General features: G+C 58.8%; 13 protein-coding genes across 13 annotated transcripts; 9 read left to right on the top strand and 4 right to left on the bottom strand.

Annotated features, from left to right (window-relative positions):
- Positions 1-178: 178 nt before the first annotated feature.
- Positions 179-837, top strand: RLP24 (uncharacterized protein; the record flags this gene model as incomplete). Its single annotated transcript, XM_060601309.1, has 3 exons — positions 179-200; positions 236-408; positions 451-837. The coding sequence occupies 3 exons, from the start codon at positions 179-181 to the stop codon at positions 835-837; spliced, it is 582 nt and encodes a 193-aa protein (XP_060457816.1).
- A 248-nt stretch (positions 838-1,085) lies between these two features.
- CcaverHIS019_0501800 (uncharacterized protein) lies at positions 1,086-2,395 on the top strand (the record flags this gene model as incomplete). The annotated part of the gene is made up of 3 exons (XM_060601310.1): positions 1,086-1,318; positions 1,401-1,942; positions 1,998-2,395. 3 exons carry the CDS (start codon positions 1,086-1,088, stop codon positions 2,393-2,395), a joined length of 1,173 nt encoding a protein of 390 aa, XP_060457817.1.
- An 81-nt stretch (positions 2,396-2,476) lies between these two features.
- On the bottom strand, positions 2,477-3,992 carry CcaverHIS019_0501810 (uncharacterized protein; the record flags this gene model as incomplete). Its single annotated transcript, XM_060601312.1, has 3 exons — positions 2,477-3,613; positions 3,793-3,838; positions 3,985-3,992. The coding sequence occupies 3 exons, from the start codon at positions 3,990-3,992 to the stop codon at positions 2,477-2,479; spliced, it is 1,191 nt and encodes a 396-aa protein (XP_060457818.1).
- A 248-nt stretch (positions 3,993-4,240) lies between these two features.
- mge1 (uncharacterized protein) lies at positions 4,241-4,974 on the top strand (the record flags this gene model as incomplete). Its single annotated transcript, XM_060601313.1, has 2 exons — positions 4,241-4,414; positions 4,519-4,974. 2 exons carry the CDS (start codon positions 4,241-4,243, stop codon positions 4,972-4,974), a joined length of 630 nt encoding a protein of 209 aa, XP_060457819.1.
- Positions 4,975-5,450: 476 nt separating this feature from the next.
- Positions 5,451-7,887, bottom strand: CYR1 (uncharacterized protein; the record flags this gene model as incomplete). Its single annotated transcript, XM_060601314.1, has 3 exons — positions 5,451-7,523; positions 7,565-7,661; positions 7,697-7,887. 3 exons carry the CDS (start codon positions 7,885-7,887, stop codon positions 5,451-5,453), a joined length of 2,361 nt encoding a protein of 786 aa, XP_060457820.1.
- Positions 7,888-8,554: 667 nt separating this feature from the next.
- On the top strand, positions 8,555-9,431 carry ERV25 (uncharacterized protein; the record flags this gene model as incomplete). Its single annotated transcript, XM_060601315.1, has 5 exons — positions 8,555-8,667; positions 8,784-8,913; positions 8,949-9,103; positions 9,140-9,270; positions 9,310-9,431. 5 exons carry the CDS (start codon positions 8,555-8,557, stop codon positions 9,429-9,431), a joined length of 651 nt encoding a protein of 216 aa, XP_060457821.1.
- A 452-nt stretch (positions 9,432-9,883) lies between these two features.
- CcaverHIS019_0501850 (uncharacterized protein) lies at positions 9,884-10,980 on the top strand (the record flags this gene model as incomplete). Its single annotated transcript, XM_060601316.1, has 5 exons — positions 9,884-10,429; positions 10,464-10,542; positions 10,591-10,618; positions 10,664-10,773; positions 10,817-10,980. The coding sequence occupies 5 exons, from the start codon at positions 9,884-9,886 to the stop codon at positions 10,978-10,980; spliced, it is 927 nt and encodes a 308-aa protein (XP_060457822.1).
- Positions 10,981-11,242: 262 nt separating this feature from the next.
- CcaverHIS019_0501860 (uncharacterized protein) lies at positions 11,243-12,422 on the bottom strand (the record flags this gene model as incomplete). The annotated part of the gene is made up of 4 exons (XM_060601317.1): positions 11,243-11,514; positions 11,810-12,047; positions 12,148-12,274; positions 12,310-12,422. The coding sequence occupies 4 exons, from the start codon at positions 12,420-12,422 to the stop codon at positions 11,243-11,245; spliced, it is 750 nt and encodes a 249-aa protein (XP_060457823.1).
- A 1,148-nt stretch (positions 12,423-13,570) lies between these two features.
- Positions 13,571-15,005, top strand: lag1 (uncharacterized protein; the record flags this gene model as incomplete). The annotated part of the gene is made up of 3 exons (XM_060601318.1): positions 13,571-13,900; positions 14,066-14,353; positions 14,454-15,005. 3 exons carry the CDS (start codon positions 13,571-13,573, stop codon positions 15,003-15,005), a joined length of 1,170 nt encoding a protein of 389 aa, XP_060457824.1.
- A 288-nt stretch (positions 15,006-15,293) lies between these two features.
- Positions 15,294-16,095, bottom strand: CcaverHIS019_0501880 (uncharacterized protein; the record flags this gene model as incomplete). The annotated part of the gene is made up of 3 exons (XM_060601319.1): positions 15,294-15,509; positions 15,572-15,842; positions 16,031-16,095. 3 exons carry the CDS (start codon positions 16,093-16,095, stop codon positions 15,294-15,296), a joined length of 552 nt encoding a protein of 183 aa, XP_060457825.1.
- Positions 16,096-16,726: 631 nt separating this feature from the next.
- CcaverHIS019_0501890 (uncharacterized protein) lies at positions 16,727-17,661 on the top strand (the record flags this gene model as incomplete). The annotated part of the gene is made up of 4 exons (XM_060601320.1): positions 16,727-16,946; positions 16,999-17,069; positions 17,115-17,277; positions 17,423-17,661. The coding sequence occupies 4 exons, from the start codon at positions 16,727-16,729 to the stop codon at positions 17,659-17,661; spliced, it is 693 nt and encodes a 230-aa protein (XP_060457826.1).
- A 790-nt stretch (positions 17,662-18,451) lies between these two features.
- Positions 18,452-19,573, top strand: CcaverHIS019_0501900 (uncharacterized protein; the record flags this gene model as incomplete). The annotated part of the gene is made up of 1 exon (XM_060601321.1): positions 18,452-19,573. One exon carries the CDS (start codon positions 18,452-18,454, stop codon positions 19,571-19,573), a length of 1,122 nt encoding a protein of 373 aa, XP_060457827.1.
- A 425-nt stretch (positions 19,574-19,998) lies between these two features.
- NdufS1 (uncharacterized protein) lies at positions 19,999-22,503 on the top strand (the record flags this gene model as incomplete). The annotated part of the gene is made up of 2 exons (XM_060601323.1): positions 19,999-20,050; positions 20,351-22,503. The coding sequence occupies 2 exons, from the start codon at positions 19,999-20,001 to the stop codon at positions 22,501-22,503; spliced, it is 2,205 nt and encodes a 734-aa protein (XP_060457828.1).
- Positions 22,504-22,542: the final 39 nt, after the last annotated feature.

Below are 22,542 nucleotides of genomic sequence, written 5' to 3' on the forward strand. Positions count from 1 at the left end.
ATTAGAATCATTATCCTCAATCAGGCACCCTCACTGCACTCAAATTTCTTTTGTTCTCCTCTCTCCTCAATTTGGTTCCGCTGGGCATTGGCCGAAATCTTGCCGCTCAAGTCACTCACCCCGCCATCGCCATCGCCACCTATCCCGTCAACGACACAACGACACATAACTCGCAACCATGCGTCTCGAACCATGCTACTGTAAGTATCGTTCCTATACCACAATCTAACCCCAGTCTGCTCCGTTACTGTCTACCCCGGACACGGCACCCTGTTTGTCCGTAATGACGCCAAGACGTTCCGCTTCTGCTCGTCCAAGTGCCACAAGAACTTTAAGATGAAGCGCAACCCTCGCAAGGTTCGCTGGACCAAGTCGTTCCGCCGCGCGAACGGCAAGGAGATGGTTGTGGTGAGTTGCACAAGCCGGCAAGGGAGCATAAACTGACCCCAGGACTCGACGTACGAGTTCGAGAAGCGCCGCAACGTGCCTGTGCGCTACGACCGCGAGCTGGTCGCGTCGACGCTCGAGGCCATGAAGCGCGTCCAGGAGATCAAGACCAAGCGCGAGAAGGCGTTCTGGAAGAACCGCATGAGCGGGAACAAGGCGCGCACGCTGCGCGAAAAGGCCGTCGACATCGAGAAGCACATCGAGCTCGTGCAGCCCCGCACCGGCGGTGCGCTGCAGGAGAAGCAGGCTGCGCGCGAGAAGATCAAGATCCGCGCGGCCAAGCGGTCTGCCATGGCCGACGACATGCTCCGCCCCAAGAAGGCGGCGCGCACGAGCCGTCTCGTGCCCGCTGCTGGTGGGGGCATGTCGATGGGCATGGATGTCGAGTAGCGTGTTTAGATGGGACTTTAGAGGGTGTCCATAGCCTTGTTGTACCATGCATAGAGATTCCTCACGCACAGTTGCAGGGAGACGAGTTACATCGTGCTCACCACTTGTCCTCTGGATCTGGCTGGCATATGTCAAGATGTTGAGAGCTGCTTCTGCTCACGTGACCTCAAAAGTTGAAGGTGGAGGCCATCCTCCACAACTGTCCACAATCTCACAACACACAACCAGCCATCCATCACCAACCCCGCATGCCCGAGATCAAGCTCCGCAACCAACCATTCGACGTCGCCTTCTCGCCCAGTGCGAATGTGCTCTGCGCGGCCCTCCTCACGGGCGAGATCAAGGCGTGGAACTATGACGACTCGACAGGCAAAACCAGCAAGGCGTGGAGTGTACGCCCGACGAAGCGGACCGCTCGTGCCCTCCACTTTTCGGGAGATGGGACCGAGTTGTGGATGGGCGGAAAGTCGGGGATTGTTGCGTGAGTGGGGGAGGGAGGGATATGGGACGGGAGAGAAGTGAAGTGGTGTTGGGGAGAGACGAGCTTGGACGCTGACATTCAGCCAGATTGACGCGGAAACCGGCGCTGTCAAATGGCACGACGATGTGGCCCACGAGTCTCCCGTCAACAGGGTCTTCAGCATCAACCCCCAACTAATCGCCTCTGGCGACGACGAGGGCGTCATCAAATTCTGGGACGCGCGAAAGCCCTCTCCCATTAGGCAATATACTCAACACTGGGACTACATTTCCGACTTTACTTATTTCGACGATAAGCGGCTCCTCGTCTCGACGAGTGGGGATGGACATCTTTCGGCGATTGATATTCGGCGCTCGAAAGCTGAGCCTCTGCACCAGAGTGCAGACCAGGAAGACGAGCTTCTCTCCATCACCCAGATCAAGGGCGGGGACAAGTTTGTCGTTGGCACGGGACTTGGCGTGTTGAGTATTTGGGATCGAGGCAAGGGGTGGGGGGATAGCGTTGATCGGATGCTCGGGCATCCGGCGAGCGTTGATGCGGTTGTGGCGCTCAGCGAGGACATTGTCGCTACGGGGAGCGAGGATGGGATGGTTAGGGTGATCCAGATCCAGCCTAATACTTTCCGTACGTTTATTATCACAGGAGGAGAGAGAGAGAGACCGTCAAGGGCTGACTCCAGTCGGCGTTATTGCCACACACGACGAGTACCCTATCGAACGCCTTGCCCTCGACCGGTCGAGCAAGTGGCTCGCATCGGTTTCGCACGACGAGTGCATCAAGCTCACGGATTGCGAGGGCATGTTCGAGGACGACAGCGATGCCGAGGATGTCGAGATGGGCGATGACACCGACGAGGGCGGAGCCGGGGACGCAGAAGAGACGATGGACCAGGACCAGCACCAGGACAGCGACGACAACGACGACGACGACGAGTCAGCGCCCGCCGCACCCGTCGATTGGGGATCCGACAGCGACGACGACATGCCCCAGCAGCCCAAAAGGAAGCAGCGCAAGGGGCAGCACAAGGTCGGCAAGGACCGTGTTCACGAGGACGCGGGCTTCTTCGACGACCTCTAATCTCACTCTTCTATCTTAGATCTAGATGTATGCATGCTATAACGTACAGTGTGCCTATGCAATGTAGAAGAGAAGAGAATATTACTTGGCCGGTAGACCGATCGCGCGTCGCTTGCGCTTGACGTCCTTCTCGAACCGGCTCTTCTTGAGGTTCTTGCGCGGTCCTGCATCCTCCGCTGCCCGCTTCGCCCTCCCAGTAATCCCTTCGCGCTTCCCGAGCGCCTGCACCCCAGTGTTGTCCCATACACCCTTGCTCCCCCGTTCGCCAAGGACACCCTCGAGTTCGGCCTCGAGGCCGTTCTGGCGGCGTGAGCGCCCACGTCCGCCGACTCCGAATCCGAGCGCGAGCGCCTCCTCGTCCTCGCGACGGCGCTTGTCCTCGCGCTTCGACGTCACAAGACGCGTCATGTTGTCCTCCTCCCAGTCGGCGAGGCGCTTGAGCTCGGCAGCGCGCTTCGACGAAACAGAGTTGGTATGCGCACCAGCCAGGACTGGGCGTGTGGAGAGACCCGACGTGGTCTGAACAGCAGGGGCTCCGTCCATCGTCTGCGCAAATTCGGAGAGCAGAGCAGGCGCACGCCGCTCGCGGCGCTGGGTCCCGGGCTCGTTGTATGGCATTGCCGCGACACGTGGGGGGCGGTACACGCCGCCCTCGTCCTCGTCCTTGTCTTTGCTGGCAACCTTCTTGTCCTCGGTGCGGGCCGCAGCAACCATGGCAGATGCGTTGGGCCGGAAAGAGAGAGGGTCCTCCTCAACCTCATCCTGAGGCTTGTTGGCAGCCTCCGCGAGTCCAACAAGCTTCTTGACCTGGTACTCAAGCTTGCTCTCCATCCCGCGCACCTTGTCCATGACCTCGTGGCAGAGAGCCAGCTCACCAGCCAGCTCGTCCTCCCAAACAGGGTCCTCGGGGCGAGTCCGTCCGGCAGCATAGGCCGACGACAACGCCGCAGAAGATGAGGCGTCAGGCTGGCTCTGGCGGAGACAAGAGAGGCGTAGTCCGACGAGCACGACCAAGTGATGCAACCCAGAGAGAAGGAGGTGTGGGCGTACGAGCAGCAGCGAGAGTCCTGAAGACAGGTCGAGGCTCGCGTCGCCCGCCTTTGCCTTTTTGAGGAGCGGGCGGGCCGCCTTCTCCGTCGCAGACACAGCAGTCTGCAACGTGTCGAGAAGCTTCATGATCTCCGAGGCAGTTGGCGCCTCGCGCTCGCTGTCACTCATCTTTTCGTTAGCTGGTGCGAAAGGAAGAAAAAAGGGAAAGCGACGACGTTCTCAGTCGCGAGGTTTCTAGGCTCGCTCCACGCTCCTAACGTGGAATGGCGTTATAATCTCAGGATCACTCAGTGCCCAGTGCGGTAGCATCATTGGTCGTCGCGTAGTGTGGATGGAGCTCGACTTACTTTTGAGGACGTTGTGAGGTGTTGTGGATGAAGTTGAGAGCGAGTTCTAAGTGTTGGAGACTCAAGATTTGAGGAATGGCTTTTGCTCCCGCTCCAGCCACGTGAGCAGAGACCCCACACGCCCTCACACCCAACAAACCGCCATGATCTTCCTTCCTTCTGTGCTCAAAGCTTCACCACGCCGAAACGCACGCATACATGCACACGCCTTACACTGTCTATCTAAGATCTTAGACCTGCCCGCGGAACCGCTTCTTCGCAAGTACGGCGACCACTGATGTATGCTGAGCTCCGCTCAGCCAAACGGTTCGTTAGACTGTGATACTAGCCGATTAGATCCCGGTTCCAAGCTCCTGGGTTTTTCCGAGATCGGCTCTTCGGACTTTGCCCTAGACTTTTTCCAGATACTATCCTATCTTCCACCAACTTCCAATCCACCATCATCACCATGCTCGCCCGTTCCGCCGCCTCCACCCTCCGCGCTGCCGTGCGCCCCGCACCTCGCGCTGCGCGCGCCGCCGTCGCTGTGCGCTTCAACTCGTCCGAGGCAAAGGAGGAGTCCAAGGAGGACGAGAGCTCGAAGAAGATTGCCGAGCTCGAGGCCAAGTTCAAGGAGCAGGAGGTGAGTCAAGGTCGGCGCAGCTGGCCGCGAGGGTCTTTGGAGCTGCAAGTCAGCTTGCTGGGATAGCGAGCTAGAGTATTTAACTAGATCCGGCTGACAGACAGAAGGAGATGCAGTACCTCCGCGCCGACTACCAGACCATGTCGCGCCGCGTGCAGGAGGAGCGGGCCAAGGCGACGGACTTTGCCATTTCCAAGTTTGCGCGCGAGCTCGTCGGTGCGACACAGGTACTCAGCACCGCGCTCAAGCACACTCCCAAGCCCGTGGAGAAGGGCTCGGCCCTCGGCAACCTCTTTGACGGCGTTGAGCTTACCCGCAAGAGCATTCTGCAGACGCTCGCGCATCACGGCGTCACCCCCATGGGCGAGATTGCCGGCACCCCCTTCGACCCTAACCTTCACGAGGCCATCTTCCAGGTTCCCGCTGCTGTTGCGCCCAAGAAGAGCGATGGGAGCGACCCCAGTGCCGGAGACATTATCGAGGTCCAGAAGGAGGGGTGGATGATCAAGGAGCGCGTGCTCGTGCCCGCCCAGGTTGGCGTCGTGCAGTTGGAGGAGTAGGTCTGACGAGACATTGGACGAAGGAAGGAAAATGATAGAATGGCAACGGAGGGCGAGGGAGGCTGGGTCATGCTGCCAATGGCCCAGAGCGGATGGAGGCAGAGCATGTACGCCCAAGTAATACCAGTACTGTACTACGACTTTTTGCATGCAGCACCACTTCTCAGCAGTACCACCTTGCGCTTTTCGCGCATTCTGTTAAATCCACACAGCATCTGGGGTGTTCTATGCACACGGGTCCGCCAAGAGCCCAGTGTGCGGTGTGCGGTACATCCGGCGGCATATGCCCAACTCCGTCGTTGGTCCCTGAGTCTGAGTGGTATGTCTGCTGCAACTGGTTGACGAGTGTACCGTTCAAAACACTGACTGCCACAACCGCCTCGTGATTGACCAGCATGTACATCTGAATGAGTTTGACTACTCCTACCAAGGTCCGACCCCACTCTCTCACATAGCCATTACCACATGCATGTATTCTATGCCTGCTCCTTCTGCCACGCGTTGAACGCCTCATGCAGCTTCTCCTGCACCTTGCGCTCCTTGGCAAACGTCTTGCTCTGGCCCTTGGAAACCTCGACACCCTGCCCATCGTGAGTTGGCACGCCCGCCTCGTCCCACTTGGTCCAAGTTCCCTCAGCCACGTTGGGGGGCTTGAACATGTCAACCGGCGAGACGCGGCCCTTCTCAAGCTGAGCGAGGCGCTTGGCCTCTTCAGCCTTCCGCGCCGCCTCCTTCTTCGCGATCTTGTCGGCAGCGGCCTTAGCCTTCTCCTCCCTCGCAGCGCGGAGCACAGAAGGGTCGACGAGCTTGTACAGCGCAGCGCCGTCCTTCCCTTGTCCGTCTTCGAGCTGGACGCCGAGCTCGACCAGGTCGTCGTCGCGGAACGTGTCGCAGAGGGTCAGGATGTCCTTTGAGAGGGCAGCGTTGTCCTTGCCCTGGATGGCGAGGCGACGCACATCATCACGGAAGGACGCGAGCGCACGGATGTACTTGTCCAGCTGGGCTTCGAGGTCCGCACCCGCGCCAGAGTCACCCTCCTTGCCCCACCCAATCGCGCTGGCCGATGCAACCGCGGGTCCCTCACCCAGCCCAAACATGTTGAGCATGCGCGTGATCCACTGCGCGATCGTACGAATCGGCTGGATGTTGTAGTCGGCGCCGCGGGCGCGGAAGTACACGTTGACGGCGCTGACCAGATCCAGGAGAACGTTGATCGCCTGCGACGTGTTGAACGAGTCGCAGAGGGCGACGCGGAAGTCGTACTGCGCCTTGTGGAAGTCGGCGAAGAGTTTCTTTTCAAGCTCGTCAAAGTGGTGCTTGCCGTCTGAGTCGTCGCCGTCACCGAAGCGCGCAGCCGTCTCCGAGATACGCGCCTTGACGTTGGCGAAGAACTTGTCAAACGACTCCTCCTTGGTCTTGACGTCCAACACGAGGTCTCGCCTGAAGTCCATGCGGCTGTTCCAGGTCTGGAGCATGAACGCCAGGCGCAACTGGCGCGCGCTGTAATCCCTGAGTGCCTCGTCAATCGAGATAAAGTTCTTGAGCGACTTGGACATCTTGAGACCCTCAATGTGCAGATGCCCCGTGTGCAGGAAGTAGTTGACCCACTGCTTGCAGCCAAGGGCAGCCTCGGACTGGGCGAGCTCGTTATCGTGGTGCGGGAACATGAGGTCGACACCACCCGAGTGGATGTCCATACCGTCGCCGAGCACGGCCGACGCCATGACCGAGCACTCGATGTGCCAGCCTGGACGGCCCTCACCCCACGGCGACGGCCACGCCGGTTCTCCGGGCTTGTACGCCTTCCACAGCGCAAAGTCGGCTGACGACTGCTTGCCGCGCGATCCCGTGAGCGCACCCTCGCCCTCGTCCAGCAGCTTGCGGTTGCCCTTGGCCGACGGCTGAAGCTTGGCGTACTCGTGGCGGAACCCGTCGCCCTCCGCGCCCTCAAACTTGTCGACGTTGAACCAAACGTTCCCTTCAGACTCGTACGCGAAGCCGTTGTCGATAATCTTCTGGATGAACGTGACAATTTCGGGCACATACTCGGACACGCGGGTCACGAGATCGGGGGACAGAACGCGTAGGCGCTTCATGTCGTCGAAGAACGACTTCTCCCACTTGGATGCAAGTGCGCGCGACACGTCAACGAGGTTGGGAATCGACGCACCCTTGGACGCGCCAAGGTATGGGCCGAGGACGTCCGCCGTGCCATCCACGAGGTCCTTGGTGGATCCCTGCCCCTTCTCAGCCGCGACGATGGCATCGCGCGCCTTGCCCAGCGAAGCAATGTACAGTGCGAACTTCTCCTCCTTCTCGGTACCGGCGGCGACAAACGCTGCGTCGCTTGCGGCCTTCTTCTCGATGGCACCGAACTGCGTGAGTGCATCGTTGCTACCACTCTCGACCGGCGAGGGAAGGTTCTTGACGAGTTTGGGAAGGTACTGCGCGAACGCCTCGCGCGCCTCCGTGACCAGTTCAGGCGAGAGCTTGGGATTCTGCTGGATAGTCTCGTCGAGTAGATATCCCTCGCGTGCGCGCATGATGATCTGGCGTCAGTCGGGCTGAGGGGTACGTGCGCGCAACGCACTTTGTCGTCAATGTCCGTGATGTTCATGACGAAGTTGACGTCGTAGTTGAAGTAGTCGCGGAGGATGCGGCGCACAATATCTTGCGTGAGGTAGTTGCTGCTGTTAGCTTTAGAGGATACACCAACGCTCACCGTGCGTGTCCCATGTGGGTAGCATCGTACACGGTCGGCCCACAGTTGTACCAGTCGACCTGGCGGCCACGAGAGGGGATGAAGACATCCTTGGAGCGGGTGAGCGAGTTGAAGACGCGAAGGACGGGCTCCTCAACCGAAGGCTCGGGCTTGTACCACTTGGGCATCGAGGTAGATGCCGAGGTGGACATGTTGGCGATAAAGAGGCGCGATGCGGGTTGCGATGTGATGCGGAAGAGATGAGTGGGGAGTCGGGAAGCGAGTCGCTTCGAGGCCATAAACGTGGCCGTTTTGTGGGGCACGATGCGCAAGGACACGGTGGTGCGTGTCAAGTGCGAATCGGGGTTTTCAGCCGAGTCGAGTGTGGAGACTAAGAGCAAAAGACAACAAAGTCGAGAGCCAAAGTGACGGTTCCTGTTTGGACTCGAAATCGAAACAAGACAGCACGTTAGCACTTCAAACGACGATCACCTATCTCCTATGCGGGCCTATCACTTTTAAAGTCAACTTCCTAATCAGCAAGCCTAATCGAATTTGTTGGCTACCCTCCACTCTCCACTGATAATGAGGTGCCTGAGAGGTGTAGTATGTAACACGCGCAAACGACGTGGAGAGCCACAAAGTACCTAGCATTACCATTCCTGGTCACAAGGACCGCTCTCCACAATCTCCGACATTGCCATCTCCATTGACTCTAGGACTCTCCCACTCTCGCAATCTCGGCATCCTCTACGACCTCTTACGCAAACCTCATTCTCAAACGCCCAAACGCGCTGAGCGCGACGCGTTTTCCACCATATTCTTTGCCCGCATCACCCGCGGTCCACTCTTCCCTCCACCCCTTCCTCCTTCGACGCGATGGTGTTGCGGTCCGCACTCCTCGCGCTCGCCGTCGCGCTAGTCGCACTCTTCACACCAGTCCATGCTGTCAAGTTTGACTTGATCGCAGGCGGCGGTGGCGAGCACCGTGAGTTGCAGCTCTCTCAGAGTTTGACGTGATACTGATGCCGACTCTCGTCTCCTGACGCGCTTGACTTCTCAGACTGGTAAGTCCCAGCTTCGTGCTTCCTACGCTTGCTGACAGCAGCATCTGGAACTTTGCCCCAGCAGACACCCTGGTAGTGATTACCGCCAACGTTGTGCCCTCGACCGGGATGCGCGTCGACCTGAACGTCGTGGACGGGTCCGAGCATGGGCGGATCTACCAGTCGAAGAAGGTGAGTTGGTGATTCGAGAGCGGAGCTGACACCAGGATCTGAACGGCGAGTACCGCGCGGCCCTCACGACGCACGGCGACGCCGACCTCGGCGTGTGCTTCACCAACCTGATCATCGGCGACACGCAGGGCAAGAACTCGCGCACCGTCGACCTCGACATTGACATTGGCGCCGAGGCTGCCGATTACAAGTGAGCTTTATACTGTGCCGGTCAAGCTGACGCCAGCGCTATTGCTAACCAGGAATCGCTGTCTTTGATGGAGGTCGAGATGCGCAAGCTCGAGGCGGTTGTGCGCGAGATTGTCGACGAGCTGGGGTACCTCCAGCGCCGCGAGATGAAGATGCGTGACACCAACGGTGAGTCTGAGGAAGGATCGGCATAGGCTGACGGGGTAGAGAGCACAAACGACCGCGTCAAGTGGTTCTCCATTGTTATCACCATTGGCATTGTCGCGCTCGGCGGATGGCAGCTCATCCACCTCCGGTCGTTCTTCAAGCGCAAGTATCTCATTGACTAGATTTTATGACTTGCACGAGTGCATGCGTGTGAGGCGTATGAGCTGCAGCTGTGAGGACGTTGGCAAAGGAGAGGCAGCTAGGGTCGGCTGTGCTGGTGAAGACACGCGTCGAGAGGCGAAGAAGGCGGTTAGGACCTGCAGTAGCGGTTGACTCACCCACCTCACCACGCCAATCCACCTTCTCTCCCCCTTTGAGTGACGAGATAAATACGATCCCCAACTGAATCAATCTTGACACGGCTCTTCTCTCTTCAACTCGTTCCATCCCACCTTCCTTTAGCCACAGTCCCCACTCACAACTCACAACGCGCGCTCAGCGCCCATTCCAACTAGTCACTCTTCATCACTCACCTCATCTCCTAATTCTCACTCCCCTCTACCCATCGCCTTCCTCACCTCCTTCACTCTCTCACTGAGACTTCCCCTTCCTCCACCCAGCATCTGACGCCAAGATGGGTTCGCCGGCGCTCGAGGGCATCGACTCCGATGAGGGCCCCATGGACAACTTTGACGACTTTGACTTTGCGCAGCTTGACAACATGGGGTCTCAGCAGCTGGTCCAGGAGGGGGACAAGGAGAACGGCGCCTTCCTCGCGTCTCAGCTTCCCACCCGCAACGAGGACGCTGACGAGGCCGCTCACCGTCACCGCACTCCGTACAACTCGCAGATACCGAGAACCCCCCACCAACCCCAGATCGGCGCCCTGGATGGCTCGTCCCTGCGAGCCGCGTCCGAGATGCTCCTTCAAAGTTGCGGTTTGTCGCCGCCTGGCCGCCCCACTTCTGCATCGCGCCCGCCCAGAGCTGCGAGTGGCCACCCGCCTAGTGCGAGAAACCTCAAGCGCAAGCTCGCGCAGGTTAACGAGAGCCCTCTCCTTCTGAGCACTAATCCCTTCGACGATGCCCCGTTTCCTGGCCAGCCCACCTTCCAGCCCACCTTCTCCGACGAACCGGACGACTTCACGCAGATGGCCAACAACTTCGACCCGACTGCCGAGGTGCGCTACCTTTGACGAGGTGTGCTTACCCCAGGTGAAGCCTTTCGAGATGATCAGCCTCCCCAACGGAGTGTGGGATCGTCTTCAGGACGAGCAGAAGGCGCAGATCCTTGGTAAGAGCCGGACCTTCCCTCACCTCTTGTACACGCTGACAACCGCAGAGTTCAACAATGAGCTTCTCCACACAACGTAGGTCTCTGCGTGTGTCGCAGCGATCAGGCTAAACCCTCCCAGTATGACAATGTCCCTCATGGTTACTCAGGCCCTCTTCTCGGCCAACGAGGGCACTCGCACAAAGCTCGTCGACATGATGACCAAGATCAGAACCGAGGAAGAGAAGCATCGTGAGTGGTGGACTAATCGAGCGCAAACGGGACTAACAACCAGGTCAGAATGTTATAAAGTTCCGCCGCTTTGCCGAGTTCCTCGAGTCGGGCATGCTGGCGCTTGGCGGCGGGGTCCACGAGTGTAGCGATCGCGGCGATCCCCGTACGAACGTCAAGCGCAGCAACATGAGGCGTGGGCCTAGTGACCCACGTTTTTATCGATAGAGGGCATATAAGGCGTGTCACCTGTGGCTGGCAGATAGGTTATTGAGCAGCGGCAGTATGAGGTAATGGTTAGTATGAACGATGAAGGGGTTGCCAGTCGCCAGTTGACGAGTGAATGTGGTACACGAAAATACACTGGTGCATGGAATCTGTAGCTCTGTAGCTCTGTAGCTGTGGAGTAGTAGGCTGGTAGCTGGAGTCTGGAAGAGAAGAGTGTCTGTCTGTCTTGTCTGTCTTGTCTGTCTAGAGTCGTCTACGCCAGCTATGCCTGAACCGACACTGCCATTTCCCACCCTGGCTGCATCAGGTAGCCATTCAACGGTGCCACTGCAGCCTCGGCTTCTGCACGCGACCCAAACAGTACCCGGAATGACTTTGCCTCTGCGTTCGGTGGGGGGTGCGATGTCGGCACTTGTCCGGTAAAGGTCACTGCGCGCGTAAAGCCGGGATACTGGGAAAAGAGGGCGGCCATAATGTCCTCGTTGCACTCTGCGGGCAAGTTTGTGCACATGACTGCAATACCCTCGCCCGTGACTGGAGTTAGCTCGGGGTCAAGGAAACCAATCTGTTTGGTCCTCGGCTCTTCATCCGCTTCTTCCTTCCATGCGCAGGCGCGTCCGATCCCGGCCTCCCTCCTCCCACCTCTTCTCAGCCCTTCTCTCCTCCTCTGCGTCTCTTTCCCTCCACCGTTTATCCTCCTCCCTTCCTCCCCTCTCCTCTCCTCTCCTCCTCCCTTCCTCCACTCCTCCCTTCCTCGCTTCCTCCACTCCTTCCCTCCTCACCACCACCTTCCATTCCCTCGTCCCTACACACCCTCCGTTGCACTCACCATCCTCATCATCCTCCATCTCAATCTCCATATCGTCCTCATCCTCAATCTTGGCGCGCTTGGCCGTACGTTCCTCCGGCTCTTCCAGCGGCCGCTTCTCGCTCGCGAGCTGCTCATACTCGCCCCGCGCTGTGTCCAGCACACCCCGAGCGGCCTTGATCGCAATCGCCTCCTTGCTGAACGTAGGGTCGTCGAGGGCCAGTGTGGCGTGCGATGAGGTGCGGGAGTAGGCCAAGTTCTGCGGTTAGCTGTAAGTCCTCCTGCAGCTATTCCTCGCCCCTCGGTAAAAGCAAAGCAAAGCAAACCAACCCCCTCTCTCCTTCACCCCGGCGACTCACCAAAGAGCGCTCATAGAACATCTCGCCGCTCAGCGCACGCAGGGCCGCAGTCGCACTCGCCACTTCGTCAAACACGATAAAGGCCTGCCCGCGCCCTCCATTGTGCTTCTTGGCCACGACATCGATCCTGCCATTAGCTCAACGATACGACAATACACGCACACTCTGCCATATGGGGTGAACAGGGCGTACAGCTGTGACCGCAGTTCAGGCTTCTTGGTCTTAGTCTCGAGGTTTCCGACGAAGAGGGTAGGGGAGGGAGTCGCGTACGCCATGGCGGCGTTGGTGTTGCCGAGTGGGGTGTGGGGTGGCTGTTGGTGGTCGAGTGATGGTGGAGGAGGTGACTTTGTGGTTGTTGAATGGAACTGGACGTAGCTTGATCGGTCCTCCCAAATAGTTGTAAACGTGGTGTTAGGTAATGATTATTCCATGTGATTTTAGGTAATACCTTACCCACGTGAAATGGAGTGGGGATTCTGAGACCAAGTTTGGGGCAAGGGCTCAAGGAACCAAGATAGGAGTTTGGTAAGGTGGAGAGATTAATGTGGCTAATAGAAGGGTAATGAAAGGGTAATAGAAACGTAATGAATCGAGGGGGGAAGGGGGATGGGGGGGCGGGGGGGAAGGGTGCGGCTGTTGCGGAAACAAATGTGCCTGATATCGTGCCTATCCTGTAATACTTTTCCAGACCTGGCACCCGCTGCCGCTCAATTTCCCTTGTAAGCCTTGTAAGCCACGTCCAGTTGTTCAAGCACTGCCCATCCTGCATCCTAGCCATCCTGACCATGCTGAAATATTCAAAATTAAAGTGTGGAAAAGGCCGCGGCCAGGATCACTATACTACAGTAGACCATTCAGGCTATGCAACTGAACAGGAAGGGAACAGGGGGGTGGCGGATTGTCGCCAAGGTCCAAAAGTAAAGGGTTTTTAGGTAAAGTACCCCGGGGTTGAAAGAGGGGAACAGAGGACGAAGAGTAGGTAGGATATGGGATTTGGTCCATTTGGCCGGTCTGGGCGGGCGGAACGTGTCACGACACACTTAGACACTCTGTTGCACACTTGCACCTTCCTCGCTGTCACCCACAACTACTGTACAACCGAGACACCTTCCCATTACAACTCTTTCCAAAAAACTTGATTGTTATCACTACATCCCTCTTCAACAACTTGGGCATCCCTCTCCTAGACGTTAGACGTTAGACGCTTGCCGGCTAGAATTACTAGAAGCAAGACGGCTCGGCCCAACCAAACGCGACCTGAATCAAGGCGCGAGGCGGCCACCTCACACCGTCGCCGACCACAACCCTTCATCCAACATCCCCAGACTCCAGGCTACAGCTCGCACACCTTCCCACCTCTTCCCCCACCTTGTCCTTCCGACTAGACATGGTCACCAACACGACCATGCCAATGTCCATGACCATGTCCGTCCTCCCCCCACAAATCCGCCGCTTCGTGTCCGTCTCGTACCCTGTCAGCGGAGGACTATATGATAAGGGCCGTGACGATGTGCTCTTCGCAGCGACATGCGCAGTCGTCTGGACGATCCTCCGACACGTTTGCATGACCTATATCCTAGCGCCGCTCGCTTCAGCCGTCATCCCAGAAGAGAAGATTCCCAAGAGCGCAAAAGGCGCACTTCTCCGTCACGAGCAACGGCTGGCCGCAAAGCGACGGGGGCACAACATTATTCGGTTTGCGGAACAGGCATGGGGTATGCTTTACTGCACCGTCTTCTTTGCGCTTGGTGTGGTGAGTCGATCGAATCGGAATGGGGTGGTTATCACGGAACCGTCGGCGTGGCCCGAAAGCGATTGCTGGGTGATCACGGATCCGATCAACTCCCGGCCCATAACCCAGAAACCTTGTTTCTCTCTCTCTCACTACTCATCGCTCACAGCTCACCGCTAACACTAGATCATCCTCCGGCGTATTCCCAACGCACTTAGCCCCGAGCAGGTATGGGGCACGTACCCTTACACACCCCTGCCGTACCTCACAAAGTGGTACTACCTCGCACAGCTCGGCTGGTGGTTCCACCAGGTTTATGCCATCAACACCGAAAAGCGCCGCAAGGACTACTGGCAGATGTTTGGACACCACATCCTCACCATTGCCCTCATCGTCAGCTCTTACGCAGCAAACTACACCCGCGTTGGTGTCATTGTCCATGTCATAATGGACACAGCCGACATCTTCCTTCCTGTGAGTGCGGTGCGAAGAGGCGGTACGGGGCGAGGACTTTTGTTGCTTCTTGGTACCGTCTCGCCCCAGATCTGGAATGGCCGGTCAGCGCTGACCTCAGCTCGCCAAGCTTCTTCGGTACATGGACCTCCGCCAGGCATGCGACTGCGCGTTCGTCGCTTTCCTCCTCACCTGGATTGTAACTCGGCAGATTGGCCTCTTCCTCGTCATCCGCAGTGCATACGTCGAAGGTCCAAAGTACATTCCGTTCAAGTGGGCGCACGAGGAGGGCATCTACTTCACCAAGCCGATCTACTACAGCTTTGTGGTGCTCCTGAGCTTGCTCCTAGCGCTGTGCACGGTATGGTTCTACATGGCGATCATGGTCGCTGTGCGCGTCGTCACCGGCAAGGGCGCCGAGGACGTGCGTTCCGACTCGGAGGAGGAAGACGAGATCAGTGTCGACGGCGACGAGAGCGACGCGTCGAGTGTCGCTGGTTTCAGCAATGGTACCAACGTGAACGGTACCAACGGGGTGGCTAGTGGGCGCGCCACCCCTAACGGCAATAGCAACGGGTACGCCAATGGACACGCATACACGAACGGGTTCACCAATGGCCACTCGCCGGCGTCGAGCCTCGGGTCCGCCAACGGCCTCAAGCAGCGCAAGTAGAGGCTCTCATGTATCTTTGCATCCACAGGTGCACAGACGAGCGTGATATTTTACCAGTGGGCATGTGGGTTGACGGTGACGACCCATCCTTTATCATGATCGCGACCGTGCGCGCCCCCGAACGCGACGTTCTCTTAAACTCTGACGCCACATTTTGGTTCATGTCTGATTGATCTGATCGATCATATTCCAAATCTTATCAGCGCCACATTCTCCGCATTCTTTGCATCGGCATCGGTCTACTGATTATCGCTTCTCACTTGTCACTTGACCATCGCTATGTGTGCGCTACCGCCGGCGGGCCTCGTTCATGGCGTGTCCAGCGCGGAACACGGTGACGATCCAACAAGCATTGCACATGATCCAAGTACCCGAACGAAGAATGCTCCACCGACCAGTAGTGGTGTTGACGTAAAGCAGGACGTAGACGGTGCGGAGGAGGACGTAGAGGCACACGATCATGTTCATGTACCATGCCTCGAGGCCGGCGGTGTTTCCCGCAACCTGGGGTTAGCGTGGGGTTGGGGGTTGGGGTGGGGTGGATGTGAGTAGTTTGGGAGACTCACGACGGCGGCACAGAAAATGCCAAGCCCCTCAATGCAATTATAATGGGCGGCCTGACGGCGCTGAAGCTTGGCCACGACGCGGGCATCGCCCTTACCCTCAGTCACGTCCAGGGCCATGCGGTCAAGTTCCTGCCTCGGACAGGTGTTGTCACCGTACCCGAGGGACATTGTGCTCAGCCGCGTGCCCGAGAGCATGGTCTGTAGGAAGACGAGGAGGAGAAGCTCATACGAGGCATTGTAGCCGCCGGGGATGGACGAGGCGAGGGAGCGGCTGGTGTGAGTTTCCGAGCGGAGCGAGGATTGGATGGAAACGGGGGACGGGGCCTTTGGGAGAGGTCATAACGGGGGCGGAGAGAGAAGCGTTGTACAAGGGAAGAAGATAGAGCCAAGCTCAAACCAAGCCCAAAGATTGACCCTCCCGTACTCGCAGAAGCCCGACAGAAAGAACCTTTCACTCACTTGTCGATGACCATGATGGACTGGATCTTGGTGGTGACAGCAGCAACGAGCGCAACCACCTCCATTGTATAAGTATGGGAAATCCATCTGGGCGGAAGGCAGAGCACTATATCATCGGCCCACACCACACTCGTACGAGTAGACGGTGTATTCCGAACACTTGAAATGCCGCCATCTGTCGATACTTGCTTGCTGCTTCCCCTGCTGTAAGAGTAGAGTAGGTGAGACGAGTAAGCAGAGGCACGTCCGGGAATAGCCCAGACTAGAGTGTTGGTGTTGGTGTTAGTGGGAAGCAGGGGAGGATGGAGAGTGGCGCGATGCATGATCATACACTAGTCAATGATTCCAGACGCCGGTGTGCTGCCATCGCAATCCGACATGCTTCAGGCACGTGAACCGCGGCATCTCCCATCCAGCCATTTCCGTCATCTCATCCTTGGAATCGGCCAGGACCGCGAAACAACCGGCGGCCGGTTGACGTTGGGTTAATGGGTCAATGCATCGTGCGTCATCGCTTGAGCCCACCACATCGTCAACAACTTTGGCAACTTGGCAACTTTGGCAACTTATCTCTGTGCCTTTCAACGCGACTGCTCTCACCACCTTTACAATCCATACGCCTCTTACGCCACGGGGCCCCTTGATGACCTCCACTCTCTCCTCTCCTCTCCTCGACAACTCACGGTGGCACGCACGATGCCAGGCCCATCACATGTCTCCACTGCCGCCCGCTTCCTCTTCCATACCGGAGTGGTAGGCTACATGCTGCACTCGTACGCCTCCATCGCAAGCGTAATTGGTAAAGCCCTTGAAGCAGAGTATGGTGGCGACCTCCAGTTCCTCACGGTCGTGGGGATGATCACTGCCACGATTGCGATGGGTTTGAGTGCGATTAACGATCTCATGCCGTTTCCAGGTATGTCAATTCAATTGCTGAATTGCTCAATTGCTATGGGAACTGATGACAGCTCTGCATGGTGCCAAGCGGCTGGTTGCGCTCGCGGCTATGCCTGTCGAGATTACCATTAGCGCAATATATGTGGGTCTCACTAACTCACTTGACGCTCACATTTGCTCACATCAGTGGCCCCTAATCCTCCTCGCGCCGCAACTCATGCTTCCCCCCGACCTGGCCGCTGCCCCAGAGGCAGATATCACGGCCGCGAGTGCCGACGCCCCCCTCGTCTTCCTCCCCCTATGGATGGACTTGGGGTTACATGCCGTTCCTGCCATGGCGCTGGTCATTGGTGAGTCCGTGTCCGCAAGGCCCGCTCGAAGGTTGGCCCGGCGCCAGGCGAGCTTTACTCTTGACCAGCTGTTCCTACTTCCGCAGCTGCTCCATCTACTTGCCCAACTGTACCAACTCGACACACAGGCTTAGCCTAACACCAGACTTCTTCGTCTTCGAACGCAAGTACCGCCCACCCATGTCCGACAAGGTCGCCTTGGCCGTCGCAGGCCTCTTCACAGCCGGCTACGCGACTTGGGTCGAGCACTGCGCCGCAATCAACGGCCACTTTCCATACCCGTTCCTGACAATGATGTCCTTCCCCGACCGTGTCAAGGTATATGCCGGCTCGGCGGTATTCGCGCTCCTCGTCTTCCGAGGTCTAAACGCTCTTCACAAGTAACGCGACCCGACCTCTAGTCAGAGTTAGTCCTGACAGCTGACAGGAGGCATGCACCACATCTAGACACATCATGCTGACCATGCCGATCACTGATCTCGGAACCCCGGGTTGATGGTTTCGGGCATTGAGAACAAAGCACGGACACTGAGAACATCTGTTTATCTTCGTTCTTTCTCGTTGTCTCGTACGAGCCCTCAAACCATACTCACCCGTAAACTCACCCTATTCCGATTACCCCGCCTTCACTCGTTGTTCATCGCTCGCCCCCCGCGCCACGAAGCTACTGTACCTACAAGCGCTCACCAGTTTGGCCCCTCATCACACACTCATGACACCACCCCAGTCACTCACCCCTCGCCAGGCTTCACCTCGGTCTCACTTCCTCTGGGCGATGAGCGAGTTTCAAACGTTCCCCACCCCACCATGCTCATCGCTCACTACTGATTCATGACACCACGCCCATCTGTCCGCGTCACTCCACCCCCCATCGACCGGCATGTCACCTGGCACATGAATCGGTCTCAGTAACCAAGCTTCACGCGTTATTCATTGCGCCACACTGATCACTCGCATCTCGTCGCCCTCCTGACTTCACCACCTAATCCACCGTATCTCGCTTCACCACCTAATCCCGTATCTCGCTTCACGACCTAATCCACCGCGTCTCCTCGCTTCATGACTAATCCACCTAATCTACAGTGTATACTCGCACGATACGTTCGTGCAGTAGATATATCGCGGGCCCCATGGTTTCTCAGACCCACTACACTCACCAACCATACTCATAACCATGTACAACGGCGGCTCCCCAGACATCCACGCCAACTATCCCAACATCGGCCACCCCTCCAGTCCCAAGCACGTCCTCCTCTCCTCCAACCCCAACCACGCCCAACCCCCCTCCAACCCCAACTACGTCCTCCTCTCCTCCAAGCCCAACCACGCCCAACTCCCCTCCCACCCCCTCCCATCCACCCACCCCTTCGCGGCCTCAATCACTCCCGCCACAAAAGTCTGGACGGCTCCACCTCCACCGCCCCTTATCGACTGGGACATTGTCTGTCCGCCCACCACCCCCCCTCCCCCCATGTCACCCACACCCACCCCAACAGGCCGAAAGCGTGCACTTGCGCTCCTCAAGCCCAAGGCCAAGTCTGCCGACTCTCCCCATCCCAAGACGAAGGCCCCAAAGTTCAAGACCAAGTCGCTTCCACTCGTGGCTTCTCCGCGCCCGCCTTTCAGCTCGTCCATCGCGTCTCCCCCACGCCCTTCCTTGAGCTCATCTATGGGATCGCCCAAGACCCCAAAGTCCAACAAGTCGGCAACACCCACCACCACCCCCCGAGGGAGCTTGGACACCCCAGCATCACCAGCCTCCTCAGCTGGGCCGCTTACGCCGCCCAGCTTCCTGCGCCGGTTACCGAGCCTGCCGAACCTGCGCCGCAAGCGCAGCACCGAGTTCAACTCGTTCTGCCAACCTCCCATCGGATACGAGTGGGTGCCACTCTACCACGAGCCGGAGCACACCGAACAAGTTTCCACAACCGAGATCGAGTCGGTCCAGTCACTCCCCATCCCAAAGTCGTACGTCTCGGAGCCTTACGCCTCGGAGCCGTACGACCTCGTTACTTCTCCCGACTTTGAGCCCTCCAACACCCACCCCGACGCACCCGAAACTAAGCCCGACACGCACATCCCCGACGCACCTGGAACCACCCCCAACACAGCCGACACCCAGTCCTACCCGCCAGACAAGCGCACGCGCCGACAGGGACGGATCTTCACTCCCGGCTTCGCGGACGCTCTGCGTGCCGAGCTCGAGTGCCGTTGCCCAACGCCTTGTAGGGACGCGGGGGCGTTTGACGACACCCAGGACATGGTCGCGCAGCTCTGCGCCTTCGGGATTATCTAGCTCCAACGGTTCTGTTCTTCCGTGGTCAACCACTGTCACGACTACTGTATCACTAAGTACACGCGCTGGCGCGTCTGTCTGTCTGTCTCCCTCCTGGCTGTATTGTCTATTTTACCACCGTATGCACTCTACATACTCCACTAAGCATAAATGTGGCAATACCAGCAACGTCATTGGCCCTCACTTGTCGTCCTATTAAAAATCCCAATCCTAATACCCGCCTAATGAAATTCAAGTGCCACTGATCGATAACGCCGAGGATAACAAGTGCATGGTTGGTTTCCCGGCGTCCGTGGTTGGCCCTTCACCGTAGCTCCCGCCCCCACCGTACCCCCCCCCTGCCTCCCTACCGCTGCTCGGAGCAGAGCTCTCGTCGTCGCCTCGCCTCGCCGCAACCATTCATCGAGAGCACACACTCGTTCACCATGTTCCGTCGGCTCGCGGCTAACCGCCACCTCGCCCGCGGACCCGCGTCGGGTACGTCTTCTCCTCCATGCCCGCCCTCTCTCCGCTCCTCGGCGCTGCGCATCTCGCCAATGTCGCCCACTTGGACATCGCAGGTGGCAGTTGGGCGATCGCGCGCGCGAGTGTACCGAGAGGCCGCCAAGCCTCCTCGGCCATCACCAGCGGCAGCCCAGTTCAATTCATTGAATATACAAGCTGCATTTCATGTCACTCGAATGCTGCAGCTGCGATTCAACTAGTTGAATGCTGCTCCGCTCCTGCATCCCGTCTCGCTATCCTACCCCGCCTTCCCAAAGCCACTGCTAACTCCAGGCCGCCCCTTCTCCTCTTCCGCCGCCCGCCGCCAGGACATCACCCTTACCGTTGACGGCAAGGAGGTGACCGTGCCAGCGGGCTCGGCGCTCATCCAGGCCTGCGAGGCTGCCGGCGCCAACGTCCCCCGTTTCTGCTACCACGACCGTCTGGCGATTGCGGGTAACTGCCGCATGTGCCTCGTCGACGTCGAGCGCGCACCCAAGCCTATCGCGTCGTGCGCGCAGCCCGCCATGCCCGGCCAAAAGGTGTTTACCAACACGGAGCGCGTGCACAAGGCTCGCGAGGGTGTCATGGAGTTCCTTCTCGCAAACCACCCCCTCGACTGCCCCATTTGCGACCAGGGTGGCGAGTGTGACCTGCAGGACCAGAGCATGCGTTACGGCTCGGACCGGACGCGTTTCCACGAGATTGCAGGCAAGCGCGCGATTGAAAACAAGAACTTTGGCCCGATTGTCAAGACGAGCATGAACCGCTGCATTCAGTGCACGCGTTGCGTTCGTTTCGCCAACGACGTCGCTGGCGTTGAGGACCTCGGTACTTCGGGACGCGGAAACGACCTCCAGATCGGCATGTACATTGAGAAGACGCTCAACTCGGAGATGTCGGGTAACATTATCGACTTGTGCCCCGTCGGCGCGCTTACCAGCAAGCCTTACGAGTTCCAGGCCCGCCCATGGGAGCTTAAGAAGACGGAGAGTGTCGACGTGCTCGACGCCGTTGGCTCCAACATCCGTGTCGACTCGCGCGGTGTCCAGGTCATGCGCATCCAGCCCAAGCTCAACGACGACGTCAACGAGGAGTGGATCAACGACAAGACCCGCTACGCCTACGACGGCCTGCGCTACCAGCGTCTCACCACCCCTCTCGTCCGTGAGGGCGACCGCTTCGTTCCCGCCTCCTGGGAGCAGGCTCTCGACACCATCCGTATGGGCCTCGAGAAGACGGGTGCCAAGGGCGACGAGATCAAGGCCGTTGCCGGTGCCCTCGCTGACACCGAGTCGATCGTGGCCCTCAAGGACCTGATCAACCGCCTCGGTTCGGAGAACACCACCGTCGACACCGTCTCGGGCTCGGACGTTCCTGTTACCGGCGAGGCCATCCGCTCCAACTACCTCTTCAACACTGGCATCGCCAACGTTGAGGACGCCGACGCGGTTCTCCTCATCGGCACCAACCCCCGTCACGAGGCTGCCATCATCAACACTCGCTTCCGTGCGTCGTGGCTCCAGCGCCGCCACAACTTCGCCGTCGTTGGCGAGGACTTTGACTCGACCTTTGGCTATGAGAGCCTCGGCAAGAGCGCGGCCGACGCGGCCAAGTTCCTCGAGAACGGCTCCAACACCGAGTTCGGCAAGCTGTGGAAGGAGGCCAAGAAGCCTCTCATTGTGATTGGCTCGTCCGCCGTTGAGGGCAAGGACGGTGCGGCTCTCCTCAAGGCTGCTGCCAAGCACGTCCTCGCCAACGAGTCCAAGTTCATCACTCCCGAGTGGAACGGTTTCTCGGTTCTCCAGCGCGCTGCGTCGCGTGCCGCCGCCCTCGACGCCGGCTTCACCCCCTCGCCAGCCGCCGCAAAGACTACCCCCAAGTTCGTGTACCTCCTCAACGCCGACGACGTCGCTGGCTCCTCGATTCCCGAGGACGCCTTTGTCGTCTACCAGGGCCACCACGGCGACGTTGGCGCCCAGTACGCCGACGTCTGTCTCCCCGGCGCAGCCTACACCGAGAAGGCGACGACGTGGGTCAACACCGAGGGCCGCGCACAGATGGGCCGCACCGCTGTCCCCCCTCCCGGCGCCTCGCGTGAGGACTGGAAGATTGTCCGCGCCCTCTCCGAGGTTCTCGGCACCCCGCTGCCCTACGACGACGTCCTCACCCTCCGCGACCGCATGTGGGACGTTTCCCCGACCCTCGTGCGCTACGACGAGCTCGAGGCGCCCTCTGCCGACGTCGTCCGCGCCGGTCTCTCGTCGCTCGCTTCGGCATCCGCCCCCTCAGCGTCCAACACGACCCTCGCCAAGCCCATCACCGACTTCTACCGCACTGACCCCATCTCGCGCGCATCCGTCACCATGGCGCAGTGCTCGAAGGCGTTCACCAAGGGTGAGCCATTGGATGCCGCTGCCGAGGACGCAAAGCGCGCCACGGCCTAATGTTAGCGCAACCGTAGAGTAAAGTCGTCAGTCGCCACG

The sequence above is a fragment of the Cutaneotrichosporon cavernicola genome, assembly GCF_030864355.1.
Source record: "Cutaneotrichosporon cavernicola HIS019 DNA, chromosome: 5".
Classification (NCBI taxonomy): Eukaryota; Fungi; Basidiomycota; class Tremellomycetes; order Trichosporonales; family Trichosporonaceae; genus Cutaneotrichosporon; species Cutaneotrichosporon cavernicola.